The sequence below is a fragment of the Puntigrus tetrazona genome, chromosome 19 (assembly GCF_018831695.1).
Source record: "Puntigrus tetrazona isolate hp1 chromosome 19, ASM1883169v1, whole genome shotgun sequence".
Taxonomy (NCBI): Eukaryota; Metazoa; Chordata; class Actinopteri; order Cypriniformes; family Cyprinidae; genus Puntigrus; species Puntigrus tetrazona.
Window position 1 is genome coordinate 16,745,156 of NC_056717.1, and position 18,112 is coordinate 16,763,267.

Here is an 18,112-nt window from a genome sequence, read left to right on the forward strand (position 1 = left end):
AAAGAAAACCATTTAGTAGACATAAATAGGTTTTCTGAAACAAAAGAGAAAGTAGAAGGCCAAAAGCTCATTAAGAGGAAATCTGGGTCTGGATCCAGTGCAGCATTAATCTGAGGCAAATTAGGGGGAAAACAGCAGCATTTGGCTGGTCACTGGACACACTGAAAACAGCATGAGCTGTGATTGCCTTTAGTAAATATGAGTAAAATCTAGATTTTAACAACAGCAGTTTTACAGTTAGACACACCGAGTTAGCAAGCTACATTTTGATTGGTACACAATATAGATATTTTATTATTCGTTTCGTATTATTCGTATTATTATTTTTTACTTTTATCAGTTGATATTAATATATACAGCACCTTTCTCAAGTTTTTGTCTGTGAGAAGTATCTTTTGCTCACCAGACATGCCTTTATTTGGTCAAAAATACAATAAAAACAGCAAAAATGTGCCAAATTATTACAAGTTTAAGTATGTCTTCTACGGTAATATATTCAAGCGTCACATGATTCTTTAAAAATCATTCTAATATGCTGATTTGGTACTCGAATCAAATGTTAAACTTTTTGATGCTTAATATTTTTGCAGAAACTTTTTAGAATTTTGAGATAAATGGAATCTTGGAACGGAAACTTACTTGAAACAGAAACGGAAAAAAACAAAAATGTTTTTACTGTCACTTCTTATTAATTTTAGGCATTTGTGCTGGATAAAACTATTCAATTTTTTTTTTTTTAAATAATATATACAGTAGTGCGCATCCCAAAAGTGCAAGCAGTCCTTTAAGCAGCCTCCACTGCCATTGATATTCCTGACAGGTAGATCACACCCAACTCTGCTTTAAGTCTGCCAAGAGCGTGTCCAGCAGAAAGTGACCCCTCAGTGGAGCGGCCAAGTACAGGGCTAGAGTCTGTCAGGCATATTAACTAAGACTATCTGGACTGTTTGATGGGGTGAGAAGCCTTTGTTTGCTCGAACAATTGAGAAAACATTCACTCTGGTCACAACAGCTGAAGGCTATCTGGATACTTAGCAGCTCCATTAAAACACACTCGAGCTACAGCAAGCGATCCATCAGAATAGACGCATTTAGATCACAAGTTACTCTTCTTCGGGGCTGAATACTCTTTTCGGACAGTAGGGGATGGAGAGAAACTAAATAATGAAAAGGAATGTGAACTAAAGCAACAAATAAAGAGCAGCTGCTGTTTTTGCAGCTTAAAGGAGTAGTTTGATGTATTTGTTTGTTATGGACTTTCACTATAAATTTTCAATGGACTTCTCCAACTTTCTGTCATTGTCAGTAATGCTTATATATTCTGAAATGTGGACAGTCACAATGAGGTAATAAGGAAGAAATGAGTGAGATGCTATTATTATTTCTGATAATTAAAAGTGATAATAACAGTAAAATGTCTCAAAGTAAGCCACAGCTCCCCTATTCCCTTTTAAAATATGTATTTAAAAATAAAAAAACAATAAAATAATAAAAAAACAAATCAAAATAACTCTTTTGTGCTAAAGCAGTTTTACGCACAATATAAATATAATAATATATATAAATAAATGCCCTGAAAGAAAAAAATATAAGTTTAGATATTCCAATAAGTTTGGAAATTATTCAAATATATATATATATATATATATATATATATATATATATATATATATATATATATATATATATATATATATATATTTTTAATTAAATCACCAACTTACAAAGTACAAATTATTATGTGAACATAATTGTGTGTAATTGGGCTGATAGTCAAAGCAAACATAGTAGATTATACTCTGCTGAAGATTTTGACATGTACTTGACAGGTTTAGCATGGTTCTGGTATTGAGTTATGACTCAGCACATTTGCATTTTGAGCCAATATCTTCTCTAATCCATCAACTGTACTTTTACTACGCAAATGACAAACCACACAAGCTTACGCTAATGTTTGGACTAGAGCAGACTCCAAATTTAGTTTTGACACACACAACCAAGCAACAGATAAACAAAACATTCAGTTCCTCCTAGACAAAAAAAAAAACAAACAATAAAATCACTCAAATCTGTTTCACACTCAAAGCCAGTAACCAAACACCACTGGAGGCCTAATCCTCAGGTATTTAGAGTCGGTCAACTTTCATGCTCTGACATACAGACCCTTGAATACGAGCACTTAGCATTTTTCAGCCCAAGCCCAACCTGAGGAAGAACCAGGATGCTTTAACTACAAAACTGTCGCCTTAACTCTATATGGTTTATACTGACACTAAAATGTCCAAAGTCATGTACGAAAGGTAAATGCTTACAAATAGCACTTCACGCTCTCACTTCCGCTTTCAAATGTACCCTGCATCAATTAATATCGAATTACACACAACTATCCAATGAAAAACACTCAGAGCCGTGTGTAATGACATCAAACTTCCTGGTTCTCTTGCCATTACACACGCCGTGCACGACAGGCAGCTCTATAACGGGAATGGGGGGGATCCCAGGCCACTGCGCCGCCTGTTACCGTGGTGATGCGGCACTCAGCGCACCGAACATGCCGCATGGCTGACGCAGAATCCTGCTGCTTCCCAGCACAGTTAAAAGGAAGCAGCCGAGCTCCCAAACACAGCCGGAGTTCAAGCATGAGGGCCCCTGCACAAAAGACCCTTCCCTTCATAAATAACACGGCAAAGTTGAGGCAGAGAGGACACAATGGAATTCGGAACTTTGCGTGCCATTCACACCCTCCTTAAAATCCACTCCAATCCCGTTAAACGGCTCAATTTGCAGCATTTTCCGTTAGGCTTCGATCCGCATTCGTAAGTACCTTTGAGAGAGGTGATCTCGTGTTGGATGGACCGGGCTGTGTCCATGTCACTGGATTCTGTCAGGCTGGTTTCCTGGGAGCGTGTGTGTGAGTGTGTGTGCTGCGCAAGGTCAGTCCAGTAAGATTTCACCAGCCACGCTGCTGCAAGACTTCAGAATTCAGTTGTGTCCTCCTCTCGGCTAAGTCTGCAGTGCTGCTTGCTGACCGTGTGCTTTCTCTGTTTTGATCCTCTCTCTCTCTCTCTCTCGCTCGCTCGCTCGCTCACTCCCTCTCTCACACTTGCTCATTCCCTGTTTGCAGGGAAACTGCGATGTGAAAAGTACCCCTCCCTAACTTCTTCCTTCTCCCTCTTTCCTCCAGCCCAGCCCATCCCATCCCCCGTGGCTCCCACGGGGTGCCTGAGCCAATCAGAATGCGGGGTAGGTACAAATTGTATCTATTGATGGGACTTTTGAAGGTGGGAGACAGATGAAGATTAAGGTAAAAAAGGCAAAAAAAAAAAAGAGAATGAGAACATACAAGAAAAGGATAGAAACCTTAGGCTACAAGAAAGTGAAATTGAGAGAAAAGCACTCTGGGACATTCTCTGTCTTTCCCTGTAATTTATCTAACCACTGAATTTTTTTTAGCTTGGTGTCTTAACATGATGCTTGGAAACGCTTTCCATTAAAACTATTTACAACCTGTCAGTTTTTAGCTAAATGCATCCACAGATTTTCTTTTATGACTCATTCAGTCTTCATATTTTCTCTCTAATTCAGTATGACAGCAGCATTGTCCAATGAAAACATGCTAAAACTGCACAAAGTGCACATATAAGAGAGTCATTTTCACAAACTTACTCTTGTGGATTCATTTATTTATTTTTAGCATTTTTCAGTGCAAAATAATAACTATTCATTTTATCTATGAATACGAATACACACACACACACACACAAAACATACATATATACATATATACATATATATATATATATATGTATATATACACATATATATATACACACACACACGTATGTATAAATCAGCACATTAGAATGATTTAAAAAAATCATGTGACACTTTAATATATTACTATAAAAACATACTTAAAATAATTTGTCATACTTAAACTTGTAATAATTTTTTGACATTTATATATGATGCAAATAAAATATTATGAATGATTTAAAAAAAATCATGTGACACTTTAATATATTACTATAAAAAACATACTTAAACTTGTAATAATTTGTCACATTTTTGCTGTCGTTATTGTATTTTTGACCAAATAAAGGCCTTTTTGGTGAGCAAAAGACTTCTTACTGACACCAAACATACATACACAAAAAAATCTAAATATATACAAGATATATATAAGATTAATGGTTGGACATTACTAGTTTTTAAATAAAACTGTTAAAAGTGTTAAAAACAAAATGCACTGAATTCAAAAAATGCTTGTGTATTGTTATTGGCTGCTGAAGTCCTGTGAAACTAAGTTCATGCGAATGATTAAATCATTGATTATCTGATCAATCAGTCTATTACTCATTTATATAATGCTCGAGGGTCTTCTAAAGCTATTTAAATGTGAGAATGACCACTCATTAACCATGTCTTTATGTATGTGCGTCGGTTCAAAATTAAGGTGTGATATTAAAATCATTGTTGACATGTAAACATGTACAAACAGATGAGCTAAGATCTAAAGCTGAGAGCGAGAAAGCTTTCCAAATATTACGTGACACAATCCTAACGATAATCAACAACAACAATCTCATTACACGCTCTATTTTTTCATAATAAATGGAATGGAGTGGAAAAAAAGCATCACAAACATAATTCAGCACATCTACAGTGACTCAGCAAAGAACGCTATACCGTACTTCCCGCAGTTAACGCTTCTGTAAGGAAAGGTCTACTTTATAGTTTTGCAGTAAAAAAAACAGACCTGTGCTAGACGCACCAATGACATCATCAGATCGTCTAATCTTCTTTGCCAAAGCATTATTTGATTTTGTCATCAGACTGTGTTGTTGTAATAACTGATGTGTGTGCACAATCAAAGCCAGGGCACAGGCTCTTCTCGGAGCTAAAACACACACAAATAGAGAGAAGCCCCACACAGACTAGATGACACAGCATTTTGAGAGCAGCCCGGCTGGCCTACTGCTGCTGGAGCTCCTGAGATTAGCAAGCTCTCCCTCCCTCTCCGACACACTCCGTTATTCTATCTCGGCATGTTTTCAGAGCCCTTTTTTTGTTCTACCTCAGTCATAGCCACAAGGCAGAGCACAAATGTGAAGTTCAAGGGGTTCAAGCTTGAAATCTGAACTAGAGGATATGGCATTAAGGGCCCCTTGCCTTCAAAAAAGCATTGCTTTTTTTCCCACTCTTTGACAAAATAAAAACAATTTCAATATAATAAAGTAAACGAGGACTGGAACTGCAATGCTCCGACCTTACATGATATGATCAACTTTTGAACTACCATTACAGGTCTTATGAAGCTGTATAGCTGCTTTTAATGAGTAAAATTGCTATTCACTGAAAATCTGTAATTATTAATGTTTTATTTTAAGAAAAATATTTCTCTGCTAAAAGATCATATACTATACCAACCTTTGCAAACTACATGTTGTCGAGATGCTGAAACATGTTATGTTAATATTCTCGTATTTCTGACATCGAGCAGAAAAATGTATGAAGAGCTCAATTATACAGCTTAGTTTGCATGAACAGTCTGAGCATATTTATTAAAGCATAACTAGGATCAATGAACGCATTCAGGAAAATGCATAATGGACCATTCAGACAAACATGTATAGTTTCTTCTTCATTACAGTCACTATCCTGGCCAGCTGCACTACATCTGCTCCAATCCTTAGTTTGCAAAAAAGGTATGTGCCAAATATGTGTTGTACTGCTGGGAAAGAAGCCATTGCTTTGTTGTGATCAATACTGCATTAGAGCAGAAAACACAACTCTTTGAAATATATGCTGTGACTGGTCATTCACAACATCGAGAGGTCATATATTTTGTAACACATGGCAACATGTGTTAATGTGTTGTATATCACTCTACATTCCTTCTTTTTCAAGGAAAATTAGAGTATTAGAAGCCCATCTTGAAACTAGTCAAACCCAGAAAATCAAAGCAACCCTTGAAAGAATAGCAAACCTTTAAGAGAGTCAAAGAGCTGGATAAAATAAAATTTAAATTGTTCTAACCTAAAAGATAATGAAATACATTTTACGTGTTTATTGCTGATTTTTAAAGAAGAATTAATGCTTACCAAGTCGTAGTTAAAATAAAAACAGCAATATTAAAAGATTAAAATAAAACATTTTGAACATTTTTATTCCTGTGATGGCACAGCTGAACTGTCAGCATTATTCCTTCAGTCCTTAGCGTCACATGACCCTTTAGAAATCATACTAATTTGCTGAGACTATATGGTGTGATACCAAATACTGGACAAGTAATTGATGACACTGTGACTGTGTTGATTTTGATCCCAAAACACTTTTTGACCTGGGTCTTATTTTTTGTCTCCTCACAAAAGCTTGCAGAATTCAGCAACTTGCCTGGATCTGTTTACTCTTTCGCATGTAGATCAGTCATCCCGTCTTTCTCTCTGACCCATCGGCCCACTTCACACAGCCCAGTGACATCGCAGGGGACTGTTTGGACGGTCCCCATAGATACATGTCAGACAGCAAACTGTCAGCAAACACATCATTTACATCTTTTCAATGTGCTCCTCTCTCCTCATCCAGTAGCCAGAGGGTAGTGCGGGGTTATATTTAAACATCTTCTATCTAAAAAGCAAAATAAAAGGACACTAGAGACTTCGCTTTTGAGCTTTTCTTTAAAGTTTACACTGTTTACTAAGCAGGACCTTGGTCAATCTGATAACTAGCAGGCTGACTATTTGAACCCTGTCTCTAATGTTTTTCTTACATTTGAAACTAATTTCTAAATAATACAGCCCTAAGTACCGAAAAGATGCATTCTCTGCTCAGCGATTAAAATGTATTTCCCAATAAGTCATTGAGCCATCAGTCAAGATGTATAAACACAAAAGCCAAACATTCATTTAAACCTCATCAGTTAACGTTCCCCGGTTAATTATGTGCAGAGAATTGACAAATACTAGAATAACGCCTTCCAAAAATCAAACTTCTGTTCAATCTTTCATCAAACTCACAAAATGTCTTCGTATTTGTAAGTCAGACATTGTTAAGGTGACATTGAGATCTCCTGCTATTCTAGTGCGATTAGCAGGATTATTAAGATAACTGTGCCATAGTTTATCAAGAATAACGTATCAATTCAAAGTATTTACTTTTCACATAAAGAATGAACAATTTACACAACTAATTCTTATATTTGCTAGAAATATATATTTTTTGTTATAAATATATATTTTTAACAAACATTTTAAATACATTTTTCCTTTTTTATAATTGACATTGTTCTTTTTTGTCATTTTTTTTCTAATAATATGCAATTTAAAAAAAAAAATAATAATAAAAAAATAAATAAATATTGGGTTTAGGATTTAAATAAACAAAATAAACCAAAAAAACAGGCAAACTTTTTCGCTTTTCTAAAGTGATGTGTAAACAGCAAATTTACATGCAGTATTTGAAAATCCTGAACAATAGCCCTCACCCAGTACCCAGCCAACAGGCCTTTCATGGTAAACTGATACAGCCCTCCTGGCATCAGAGTGGCCTAGAGTGCCACTGATCAAAGCTAAAACTGCTGCTCCACATGCTTACAAATGTATGCTGTTAATGTTTGTAATACCTAAATGCCTAATTATCCACACATTCTGGTAAATACCATCTTACACACATGCATACTGCCATCCAAACAGACCTAACCTTCTCTTGCATAGACGTCATCTTAGTCACCTTCCTTTTGTTTGTCTGGACAACTAAAACAGGAAAATTACAATCTACTATACAAACATTACACGAGTCAACGCATCGAAGTGACTGAGATGTTTCTACAGCTCCCAGGTTTCTTGGTTCAAGTTTATGTGGAGCGTTAGCAGGAGGATAGAGAGTTTGTTGCAGACATCCCTGGTATCCCAGTGACTGAAATTCCACACCAACAGAGCAAATTTTCAACCTACTGACAACAAGTCCCGGACAGATAGCACATTCATTCATACTCAAGTGTGAGCAATCATAATCATCAATCATTAGCAGAAATGATCAAAAACAGGGGTTCCTGTCCAGGCTGCAAAAAGTGGGGAAAAGAGCTGGTATGCAGAACAAACAAGCTCAAGTTTCCAAAACACACAGATTAGATCAAGACATGGCTGTGAGCACCACAGACTTTAAGTGGGACAATGAACATATTAAAGACACATTAGGAATTTAGAAACGATCACAAAGCTGCCCAAACTCAAAGATAGTCCGAATACATTCCCATCTTCACATATAAAACATAAGCTGCCGCCTGCAGACGTGCAAAAATCCTTAGAGGTGAGGAAACGAGAAGCAAACGTTCTCTGGTTACCAATACTGACTACAAAACGCGTCCATCCCATGATGTCCATTTTTTTTGGACAAAAAGCTTTTGCACATTTACAATCTGTTCTCATCTCATCTGGCCATATAAATATCAGCAAGTACACATGCATTCACCAAGGAGTTCACTAAGAATGTACTGCATCTGTTTATTTGTGCATTGTTTTAGCACCTCATGGATTTATGCTAATCAAGTAACATGACCAATATTGCACTTTTAACAGACAATACAACAATATGCACCAACAGAACAATACAAAATCCACAACGGGAATCTTTTCTCACAGCCTACTTCTTTCCATCCTCTCTCTCTCTTTTAAAAAAAAGAAAAAAAAAATTCACAGTGTATTAAAAATATTCCCGGAACATTGTAACTTCCATTACCCAAACTTTCCCTCTTTAAGACGTACATTCAGGCCTCTGACAGGAAAAACTTACTGCACTCCCACATGCTACTTTTCATTTTCCACTTTCAGTTACTGGCTGCTTTGATGACAATACAATGTAATGCTAACGTCTGTCGATCATGCAATTTAACTGCTTTTATTGGACCCATATTGACCCAAAAAAGGACTATTCTGCCTTTGTTTCTGTTTTGGTCAATACAATGAAAGTCACTGGGGCCCAGAATAACACTGGACCCTATTGACATTCACCTTACAGACATTTTTCAAAATATCCCCAATTGTTTTTAAGTTTGGAATGATATTTTGGGTGAACTACCACAAGTTAAAAATCCCTGTTGCAAAACTAGATTCAAGAAATCTTTCATCAATGGTCCATAAAAATGTATAACATGCTGTTATTCAAAGATTGTGATATTATCATTCACATTCAAAGAGAGTGACTCTGTACCCCAGTATGGGTTTTCTAAATATAAAGAGCTGACTTTCCCAAGATGATCCATGTATTTCACACGGGAATGCTTAATGACACGAATCATTATCATATTACAAAAAGTAATCCCTCAATACTCATTGGCTGCGCCATCATTAGGAGCTTCATTTGAGTCATGAGCTTTACTCATGGGTGTATTTATGTTCAAGTGGGTGTGTCTCAGGACATACTTCCAGGAAACTGCGTGCAAGAAATAATGTACAGATACACGTCAAATACTTTTTAACACGTGACCAGCATCAGTTCAAATCTAAATCAGTGTCATAAGTGAACATACACTTGTCTTGTGCGTACTCACGGATGTCTGTATGTTCATGACTATGTGTAGGCTGTTAGAGACACTATTTTAGAATGTAAGATCATGTTTCATAAACCTGATCCTGGCTGAGGGAGTAGAAGGGATAGAGCCGCCCCATATGTGGATGATCTAAAGGTAGCTCAATTTAAGGAAGTGTTTCAGATCAAAACCATGTGTTTGGGCAGTTATGAACACTGACGAACTTTGCTAAAGACACACCAGTTGCTGTTTACCTTATTTCACACGATTACCCTACGTGATCCTCTTTAATGCACTGAAATCTCACATTATAAACAGAAATGATGAATTTTGCCATGTTGGTCCTCTCCATGTGCTAAAGTAAACAGACTAGAGTTGTAACTGCAGTGGCCACAAAAAGTTGAGTTTTTAAAGAAACTGATACAAACGTATTACACATAAATGCTAAACAGTCTGTTCAACAAAGAATCATGAAAAATGAATCACAGTTTCTGCAAAAAAATATTAAACGGTACAACTGTTTTTCATTTTGAAAAAAAACTAAAATAATAATAATAAATTGTTTCTTGAGCAGAAAATGTGACGAATCACGTGACTGCTCGATATGATTCAGCTTCGTGTCACAGGTATGAATTACATTTTGGTCACCATTGACTTCCATAGTAGGAAAAAAATACTACGGACGTCAGTGGTGACCTAAAACAGTCCGGTTACAAACCTTTTACACAACAGCTTCTTTCGTGTTCAGCAGAACAAAGAAATTCATACAGGTTCGGAAGTACTTGAGGGTGAGTAAATGACAGAATTTACATTTTTGGGTCAACTATTTCTTCACGAGTACTTACAACAGAAAAGCACAACCCGGATGTTTGAATTTGTGCAATGCATTTTATGGAAGTGCAGTTTTGTTAATCTAGGCGGACACAATGGGATAGATTAGTTCAAAAAAGGTCAAATTTGCTGTATGTGTTGAATGGGTTCCACAGAGCAGCGCATTCCACATCCTGTGAGTGTGTGTGTGTGTGACAAAGATCAAAGGTCATATCACAGTAGAGTCAATCACGGCTTGTTTACTGTCAATACATACGAGCGCTGTGTCTGTCACGCGACTCTGTTCCTCTTTTAGGCCTGAACTGATGGTAAAACTAATGACATTATTAACTGGCTTTACATTTGTTCTGAACGCTGAACTGGTGATTACGGTAAGGGGCATTAAATCTCATTGCACTGGCACAGCTGGCCAATCAGAGCAGACTGTGTATTTCGAAAGGAGGGGCATTGTAGAAACCGATAGATTTAAAAGAAGCATGGCATAGAGGAGCTACATTAATGTATTTGTTCATTTGTTTTTGAACATTAAAGCATGTCAGCATATTCTGCTACACCGAATACACCAAATAATGATCTTTAATGAGCTCTGTAACTAAAATTATTCACTTGAAAAAATGCCAGTTGGTCAAATGTTTTTTGGGCAACTGGTTTAAAACATTCAAGGCAAGTATTTGGGTTTATAAGTCACTTCCTTTCTCTTTACTCCACTAATGTACTTCAGGAATTCCAAGAAGGCTTTAGTGGGGGCCTTGCCATGGTGATATCAGGTAAAATCGCACAAAGGTCAAAGGTTAAATCATTCAGTGTGAGCGTGCATACCAACTCGAGATGTGGCCAACCTAAAATTTAACAGCACCTTGCATCTTTAAAAGCTACTCCTCCCTGAACACAAGGTCACCTCGGGTCAACAGCAGCCGCAAGACAGTCATCTGAACCTTTTGTTTGGTTAAGGTTAAAGGACGCACTCCACTGATCAAACACAGGCTCCCTTACCTGGTTACCATACAACCTCACAATCGGTCAGCTCAACAAGCCTTCCCTACTAGGGTCAAAGGTCAGTTTCTAGTTCGGAGACAGATGTGGTGAAAGGGGGAGGAAGTTGTGGGCTGAACGTGAAGTCATACCAGCCACGAAACCCGATCCTGTATCTAAAGAAAGCTGTGAATGTTTCATTTAAAAGAAACCTAAACATAGGACACATTTCATTCCAGTCAAAAATTAGTTCATGCTTCTTATTTAAGAGACATACGTGAAGAGTATCGGGTTAAAATGTTATAAACAGAAATGATATGAAAATATCCGCTGCGCTGTATTTCTATCCATCAGTACTGAAATGGTTCCACGGTGATACACACAAACACACACACCAAGGTTATTACTAAAAAACTATTAACTAAAAAAACTCTAAACTTTTATAACACAAAAGCTTTGCCTGCGTCATGTGATCACTCTGCCAGGCTTTCGATCAAACGTGCGCTGGCTAAATCACATCGTTCAAATATGAGCCTTTAAATGCGTTTGGCTTTATTATTGAATTTCTTTGTCCCAGTTATAATTTATGTGCGCTTGTTCAAGAAAAAGGAAAAAACAATCAAGAAAGCACATTTATAGTAAAAAAGGCCTGACTGCTTCATTTCTATACTAATCTATACTGTCAGAAAAATAAAAAGTGCTTTCTTTGCTGCACGCTGTCCTTGTTGCTTCAAGGATAATATATATATATATATATATATCAGTCCTACACTTATTTACAATAATATTATTTGACAAAATGTTTAGATATTATTTAATTATTGTGCACTCATGAGAGTTGGTATTATGTTGCATCAAAATGTTTTAGATTTTTTGTTTTAATTTTTTTACAGTGGTGGAAATAATTGCAGGTAACCTGTGTAAAGTGTGCAAACACTTGTAATACAATTACCTGTAACTGGAAATAAACTCAACCCTACTGTGTTTCTGTATTAACCTATAAGTTCCTGCATTCCCATTTTATTTTATTTATAAATGTTTTTTTAGAAAATAAGTTTTTGTGTAAAAAAAAAAGTTTTTCCAACATTAGTTTTTGCATAAAAAACCCCTCTAGAGGATTCATTCAGACTCAGAATTCCATGATATTAAGACTTAAGCTGGCCGTCTGGGTCCAGTTCTCCTCTACAATAATAAACTGGGGCGATATTTATAGATCTCTCCTCAGGACCCAGTCCTGCAGACATGGGGCAGAAGTGGGATTATGGGAGAGGATGGTTACACACTTAAGAACACAAGCCATGCCAGGCATTCGGTTTGCTTTGTAATATGTATTGTGAAAAAGTAGTAAAATAGTGGAATATAATTTACAACTGTTTTACATTTTAATATTTTTTATTGCCTTCACGACACTGTCGATTTAATGCTTAATAATAGTATTAATAAAAAAAACTACTTTATATTGCATGTCTTATATGTGAAAATCGATGTGAATAATACAAGATAAACATTATGAAAATGCAATAAATAAGTCATCATATTTGCACAGATGCTTTCGCCACAAATAAATGATTGACACTCAGTAAACTTGTCTCATAAGGCATGTTGGTTATAGACAGTCCCTTACTGGATGACCCTGACACACCAGGTGGATTGAAGTCTGAATTAATCTGACTTAAATTTGAATTAAACGGACCCGTCAGCTTGTGTTTTAACAGAAACAGCTGTAGAACTCATGCCAATCCAAAGTTTCAGAGCTACTAGTGCCTCTAGGTTTAGTCTTTTGCAACTCAAACGCATCTGTGCCAATCAACATGGAACTACTTATAACCTGACGCCAATGACGGAGCTACAGCCCCCTCTTCTCCAGATGCACACAATCGCAGTCGCACATATGGTGCATTCACACACGGACAGCCACGGCTCCGGGAGTACCTTTATACTTCTCTCTGACGTTTTCGTAGGCTTGTACAAACTCCTGCTCGTCTACTTGAGCAGTCACGCTGGCTGGATCGTACATGGACATGGCCCTGGAGTGAGGTCAGGTCAATCTCTCGTCTGTTTTCCCTTCTTCTCTTACTTTGAGTCCCTCTTCGGACGTGCCTTCCTGACGACTGGTCTGTCAGAACAGACTGGTGTGTTTGTACAGTCTCACTCTCTCCAGGCTGTGTGTGTGTGTGTGTGTGTGTGTGTGTGTGTATGAGTAAGTGTGTGAGTGAGTATTCCCCCACAGTTCTGGCTCTCGTTCCAGACCACCAGTACCACTCCCCTCCTCAAGCTTGAGAAATACCAACACACACAGCACGGTCCCACCTCTTAAAGGCATACATGCAACACACATGCATGGACTCACACGAGCAACATGCTGCTTTCTAAGGACATAAGATCAAGTACAATGCAGTATTATAATGATTGTCCAAAAACATTGATCAGCATGAACGGAAAGACATTATGGAGGTATGTAGTGTGGGCTAATTTCGGCTGTGACATCGGGGCTAACTCTCAGCAGGACTTTAACACTCTCACATACATTCGGACTTAATAACAACAATGTGTGAACAAACATACACAAACCCTGGCATCTACATGAGAACAGCATTATGCTTAAAGGGACAGTCCACTCAAAAGTGAAAACTCTGTTAACTCAACCAAAACAGAGATTTTAAAAATCTTGCAAGATGATAAAATAAAGTTGAAAGAAAAACTTATTATACTACAACCAGTTTGTAGCATATTAGAACACATCTGAAACCACGCAAAGCCCTAGAAACCGTCCAAAACGGCAAATAAACCAGCCAAGAAACCCACTATTGGTCCTCCAGCATACACTTAAGAAAAGCAAGTAGTGTTGTGATGATACCAGCATTTTAGTAAATATATTAAAACAACATGCAGCATTCAAATATTTATAATTAAACACCGTTTACAAAACTGAAAAGATAAAACAAAGACCAAAGAAATATTGCTTAATAAATGGCAGGTCTATTAGTTGGAATTTACACTCTAAGATTGAAAGCACAGATCATCTACAAGCATCAGGTCTGCTCCTTTGATGATTCGCTTAAATGTTTTTAAAAAAAATGCTTGAAGAGATAATTAACAAATTAATTTTGTCAAAAATGCTGTCAGGGTCAAGCTCTCGTCTTGATTTGTGTTTCAAAGATGAACAAAAAAGTCTTACAGGTTCTGACCAACATGATAGTGATTAATTAATGACGAAAAAAAATATTTTCTGTGAAGTAACCCTTTAAATGCTTCACAGAGCACACACAGCCTATCATCCGGGAAATGAACCTGGTTCTCTGTAAGCATGGTCCTGGTAACAAAGGTGGTATATAAAATAAATAAATAATAATTTTAGTATTGACTTGGAACTAAATAACTGGTACTTTTGACTACTAGCTTAAATATACTCAACAATATAGATTTTCCTAAAAAAATATTCTAGTTTTTGTAGAATTACCCTAGTAACCACCTAAATCAAATCAACTTAGAAACCAACAAGAAACCACCCAGAACAGCCTAAAAATAATAAACGATGCCCTAACTACCACCCAGAACATTCTAGCACTGTTGCAGCAAATTTAATAATTTTAAATATTACTAACAGAATGGAGACCATACCAGCTCTCTGTGTGTGTGTGTGTGTGTGTGTGTGTGTGTGTGTGTGTGTGTGTTGTGTGTGTGTGTGTTTTGAGAGAGTGACAGTGATTAAATAAGTAGAGAGAGTGAGTGGGAATAGGAGAGGGGGGAAAAGCCCTTTTGTATGAAGTGTGTTCTGCAGTCTATCAGGAGGAAATGGAAAAGCTTCCTGAGATGAAGAAGGGGTTAGAGGAAGTGAACTTTTATCACTTGAAAAAGCAATTAGCTTTAAAAGAATAAAGTGGGTGCGAGACACAATTCTGCTGCTCCTTGTCCCCTTTCTAAAAACTAAGTCAAGCTGGTAGTAGCTACGTTTGATGCTTCACAGCCTTCTTTAAAACCCCTAAAGGTCTCAAGGGGGCAAACCTACCCCTTACAATAAGAAATCCCTTACACCAGATGTGCCCTCATTACGAGCATTCCCAATGGTGGCCACGATCCATCAACCCGTCAGCTCCTTTCCAAAACCCTGGATAATGCTTGTCAGTATTTGACATTTTTAATGTTGCTGAGAAACTCTTTCTCAAACTACTGCAAATATTTTGGCTTCAAGAGCCATAAAATGTCAAAATAAATACTGCTGACTATGCACACGCTTATATAAGAGAAGGGAGTATATTTCTGGAAAAATACATAAATCCTGGTCAAATCTCCCTTGCCGTTTTAGAAATGCCATGTAATAAAATCTTGTGAAATAATTTTAATCGTGCCTGATGCGTGCGCACATGACACTTTTGCCAAATGTGGAATAAAAACAGAAGTGCACAATTAATCTGGAGATTGGATATATGCCCTCAAACATGTAAAATGGATTATGCTTAAATCATATTTAAACAGCTAGTTCATCAAAACTAGATGTTTGCATGTGCCGAAGAAAATAACTCCCTGATCTGAAGCTGGTGTGCCGTGGCTTTGGCAGGATGCTTCTGCGAGGTTGAAAGAGTTGACTTGTTTGTAGCATGTTGCTAAGGTAGTTTGGGTTGTTGCTCAGTGGAATGAGTTAAAAGAACCAGCACGTGTCTATTTTCAGCATGAGATGCAAAGCATAGCAGCGTTTCCACGCATCTATACTGACAGATAGCTTTTCATCACCACTTCATAATTAGGTAATCAATAACGGCGTGACACTAATGTCTCCAGTTTCTACTTTATAACAGCAGGACAGATGTCTTTTTGGCCTAATGAGCTTTTAATCTTGGTCTACGTGATCAGTATCACTCAAACTCTGCACTTTAAGGGAAAAAATGTTTACAGGATACACTGTGTGAGCATAATCAATCTTAAATGCATTTCTCAGTTATTTTTGTTTGAACTACTGACACCATGTGGTGGCAGTGGGACTAACATTTGGGTGATTTTGAAAATCTTGAAAATTGTATTGGAACGAATGATCTGCTACCATCTTTTCTGACTGTGATTGCTTAACATGAGAAAAAGCAACATTACACTTGTATCAATTGATTTTACCTTGACTATAGCTCATTAGCTAAAATCGGTATATTGATCAAAGTTTAAACTGGCTGTGTCCATTGATTTACCTCAGATCTGCTTTTGAGATATGGCACATTATCACTATGTGAAATATAAAGATAACAGAAAGAATGGAAAGCCATACAGATGCTTGACTATCCGAACTAACTGTAAATAATTCACTGAATTTTTTTTAGGTCTGGAAGCATGTGGTATCAACTTTATGCTATTTATAGTTAATCGTGAATAATTGATCTATCCTGGTGTGGTCTCTAACGGTTACAAATTTTCACGAGATCTTTCTGGAACCAACAATGTGAGAATTTTCAGGAATAAACTAAACGAAAAACTGCAAGATAACAGATGGATAGCAGCCTGTCACACTGTAACATGTCTGCATGCGCTGATTAAATTCTTAACAACGTTAATGCCAACTGAAACCCAGTTTCAGATCTTAATAGTTCCTTTGAGGAGTAACTGGTTTGTGCTGTTCAGTGATGGAAAGACTGGACATGTTAAAGTTCAGATGCTGAATTCCTTTCCTCAACGCCTTTGCTAAAACAGGAGAGAAAACAGGTCTGAATGCATTTTCAAAGCATGACTGTAAACACAAAATAGGTCGCATAGATAATGCATGAAAAAAAAAATTGTGTATTCAATAAATGAAACATTCTTTTATATACAGCAGGGAGTTGAGATGAAAATATCAGGTAACTGTAACTCACTGACACCCTGTGCATGCCTCTCCACGAAAGCCATAAAAGTCACCCCTCTCTGATGTCTACACAAGTAAAATTCCAAACATTTTCAAGCGCTCTGCAGTGCTCAGTCTAGCCGGAGGCACTGTGTGTGAAACCCGGCACCTGCAATGGGGCGGCAGGCCAGGATCTCAGATCTGACGTTGAAGAATTAAATGGCGTAAAGAGGCAAATTTGAGTTTTGTAGACTGACTCGGATGCGAAGTTTAAATACATTTCGTTTTCAGCATGTTATAACATGTAAGCTTACATGTAAACGTATTACTTTAAAATTTTAATTCAAGTATGCTCAGTATAAAAAATTGAGTCAGTTACAGATGATACCACTTATTTAGTAAATATTAATAATCACAATATCAAGGGACTTTTTTTTTTCATAATTGAGCAGCACTACAATAAATTTAAATGAGATATTTAGCAGCGAAAAGCCAGCAAGCAGAGATGCTAACTCATTTTCTTAGTGCCAATTTTCTGCCACAGGATGGCAGCCAAGTGCAGTTCAAATCTGAACGAGCAAGACATCCTGTGATAATTCAGTTTGCGGGCAAATGTGTTGATTACTAGAAAAAATGGTCATCTCTGCAAAAATAAAAATAAACACGCATGCAACAAGGCACTGTCAACAAAGCCACTTTACATGAATGCGTGCCAAACATATAAACGTTACATGCGTTAGAGATTCGAAAGAGAGTCTCGAAAGACTGCTCATGAAACAATGGATGTGGTTCATCCAGACTAGTGTCCTGCTTTCCACTATGAGATAAAAATGTCAGTGTACCAGAGGAAAGAGATTTATCGCTGAGAAACATAACAATCTTCTTAATAGCGGTAGAATCATCCCTTTGTTTGCTTAATGCAGATCAGAGAAACTGGATGAGGAACACTGCAGTCCTGAGACCACACCCTTGCCTAA

At 37.1% G+C, this 18,112-nt stretch overlaps 1 protein-coding gene across 9 annotated transcripts in view; it reads right to left on the bottom strand.

Moving 5' to 3' along the window:
* Positions 1 to 18,112, bottom strand: part of pleca (plectin a) — an 86,006-nt gene that overhangs the window by 59,031 nt on the left and 8,863 nt on the right. For 2 of the 9 annotated variants that reach the window (XM_043217279.1, XM_043217278.1), the window contains exon 1: positions 13,265 to 13,533. The exons of 5 other annotated variants lie outside the window; for them this stretch is intronic. In XM_043217279.1, the coding sequence (XP_043073214.1) occupies positions 13,265 to 13,355 (91 nt within the window). In that variant the 5' untranslated portion in view covers positions 13,356 to 13,533. Of the gene's footprint in view, positions 1 to 2,824; positions 3,020 to 13,264; positions 13,534 to 18,112 lie in introns of those variants that run through there. 2 more of the 9 variants (XM_043217283.1, XM_043217286.1) reach the window with 2 other exon arrangements.